Source organism: Nansenia antarctica, assembly GCF_963989245.1.
Source record: "Nansenia antarctica genome assembly, chromosome: 2".
NCBI classification, from domain to species: Eukaryota; Metazoa; Chordata; class Actinopteri; order Argentiniformes; family Microstomatidae; genus Nansenia; species Nansenia antarctica.
The window spans coordinates 85,065,006-85,067,505 of record NC_137675.1 but is presented as its reverse complement, the minus strand read 5'-3'; the positions used below and the strand labels follow the sequence as shown (position 1 = coordinate 85,067,505).

The following is a 2,500-nucleotide window of genomic DNA, read 5'->3' as shown; positions in this document are numbered from 1 at the left end:
GAATAGGGGCTAGGGAGTAGGGGCTAGGGAATAGTGAGTAGGGAGTAGGGAGTATGGAGTAGGGGCTAGGGAATAGGGGCTAGGGAATAGGGGCTAGGGAATAGTGAGTAGGGAGTAGGGAGTATGGAGTAGGGGCTAGGGAGTAGGGGCTAGGGAGTAGGGGCTAGGGAATAGGGGCTAGGGAATAGTGAGTAGGGAGTAGGGAGTATGGAGTAGGGGCTAGGGAGTAGGGGCTTGGGAGTAGGGAGTAGGGAGTAGGGGGTAGGGAGTAGGGGCTAGGGAGTAGGGAGTATGTAGTATATAGTAGGCGGCTGGCTCCAGTGTCTGCTAGGTTTCTCTCTCTCCCCTGGGCTAGCGGTAGAGCGATCAATACCTGTCATTGATCAGCCTGGGAGTGTGACCACCTGGGTCCCCGTGCGTTGCCGCAGGCTGCAGGGGCTGAAGCAGCTGCCTGCTGCAGTAAAGGACCGCTGGATATCTACCTCCTCCTCCACTGCTGTGCTGTGAGTATCAATTCAAGCGAATTCAAGTTTTTTTTTGCTTTGAAAGCCCTTTATAGAGACGTTCACCTCACTCTGTATAAGCTCTGCAGCAGCACCTGGACGTACGGCTCAATCGTTATGCACTCAGAGCGTTTGAAAGTATTGTACTTTCTCTCCTGTGGTTTATAATGTATGGAGCTTCCCGCTGCTGTCAAGGCTGCAGAATCACTCCCTATCTTTTTCCGCCGTAGACGGAAGACCTCCATCTCTTCAGGCTACACCTTAACTGTCTCTCCTGAGACATCTACTCCCCCTCTACCCCCGTGTACAGTTGCTCTACTGTTATTAAATAATAATAATAATAAAAAAAAAAAAATCTTTCTTCTAGCACTACGACTGCCAATGTCCCCAGGCCCGAGCATAGATTACTTTTTCCTGCTATGGCTGGTGGTGGATAGATGATTCACTTCCTGAGACAAATGTATTTTGTTGTAAGTTGCTTTGGATAAAGGCTTCTGCTAAATGGCAAAAAAATATGATATGTTTTACAGCACAGATGACTAGACTGCTGTGCTTGGATGACTGAGACACTGATGCTTCAGTTTGTGTTGAGCCATTCTGGGCACGTCAAGTCAGCCAGACAGTGTTCTGGTGGAGGTGGAGGAGAGAGATGGTTAGAGGGCAGAACGAAGAGCTCTTCCAACATGTCACGTCTCCAATGACGACTGTGAACCTCCACCGCTGGGGACGAGGAAGTGTGAGCCTCCGGTGGCAGGACAGAGGAACTGCAGTCTCATGTTGTTAGAGAGGAGAAGGTCAATGACATGAGAAACCTGGGGGAAGGACTCTGTTACACACCCACACACGCACACACACACACACACACACACACATACACACATACACACACACACACACACACACACACACACACTCACACACACACACACACACACACACACACGCACACACACACACACACATACACACATAGGCACAAACGTGCACACACACACACACACACACACACACACACACACACACACACACACTGAGTCTTTCATTAGCCTCTCCCTCTCCTTGTTCGTCCATTAGTATGCAAATCACTCCAATTTCTTCTGTTTGAACACACCAAATATTAAACACCAAATGTAATTCTGCTCTATTTGCCCACCCCCTCCCGCGCTCCTCTCCCCTCCCCCTCCCCCTCCCCCACTCTTCCCCCTCCCCCTCCCCCTCCTAGAGCAGCATATTATGTGTCCTGCAGGGGAGGCTGGTGGAGGTAGAAACACACGCATGTTTGACACCGTTCCTCATTCCGTTCCATGCATTACCACGAGACCCACACATGTACCCAGAGGTCAGGGGTCAGGGGTCAGAGGGTACAGTGTGCTGAGTGGTGTTGTGCTGAGTGGTGTTGTGTTGCCTCTCACCTGTTCAAAAAACTCATCCATGAAGTGATCCCGGTCGACCTGGACAACTTCCTCATCATCATCGCTGTCCTTGGCCTGAAACAGGAAACAGGAAGACGAGGTCAGCACCTCACACAGACACGCAGGACATCAGAGAATGGAATGACGGAATGGAATTAGAATTAGACTTAGAATGACGGAATCAAGGAATTAGAATTAGGGTGACGGAGTGGAATTAGAATTAGAATGATAGAACAGAATCTAGAATGAAAAGAATAGAAATCATAGAACGGAATCTTAGAACGGAATTAGAATAGTATCGTGAAAATGCAATTAGAATGGGAATCATGGAACGAAATCATAGAACGAAATCATAGAATGGAATCATAGAATGGATATACCATCTGTGGTCCCATATGCAGCACAGTGACATATCAATATCTACGGCTGAACGCTGCGTTATAAGGTGCATTAGTGAACTGTGAACTCTGCAGCTGACGTGCTCATGTGGCATTCAGGTACATAGTTTACCTCCTTGTTGTCCACAATCACAGCAGGCGAGGAGGAGGAGGAGGAGGAGTAAAGGAGAGAGAGGGTAAAGCACAG

The 2,500-nt window shown here is 48.8% G+C and overlaps 1 protein-coding gene across 1 annotated transcript in view; it reads right to left on the bottom strand.

Moving 5' to 3' along the window:
- Window positions 1-2,500, bottom strand: part of stx1b (syntaxin 1B) — a gene marked incomplete at both ends in the record, with an annotated part of 69,301 nt that overhangs the window by 27,523 nt on the left and 39,278 nt on the right. The window contains one exon of the mRNA XM_080524480.1: window positions 1,916-1,990. Coding sequence (XP_080380606.1) covers window positions 1,916-1,990 — 75 coding nt within the window. The remainder of the gene's footprint in view (window positions 1-1,915; window positions 1,991-2,500) is intronic.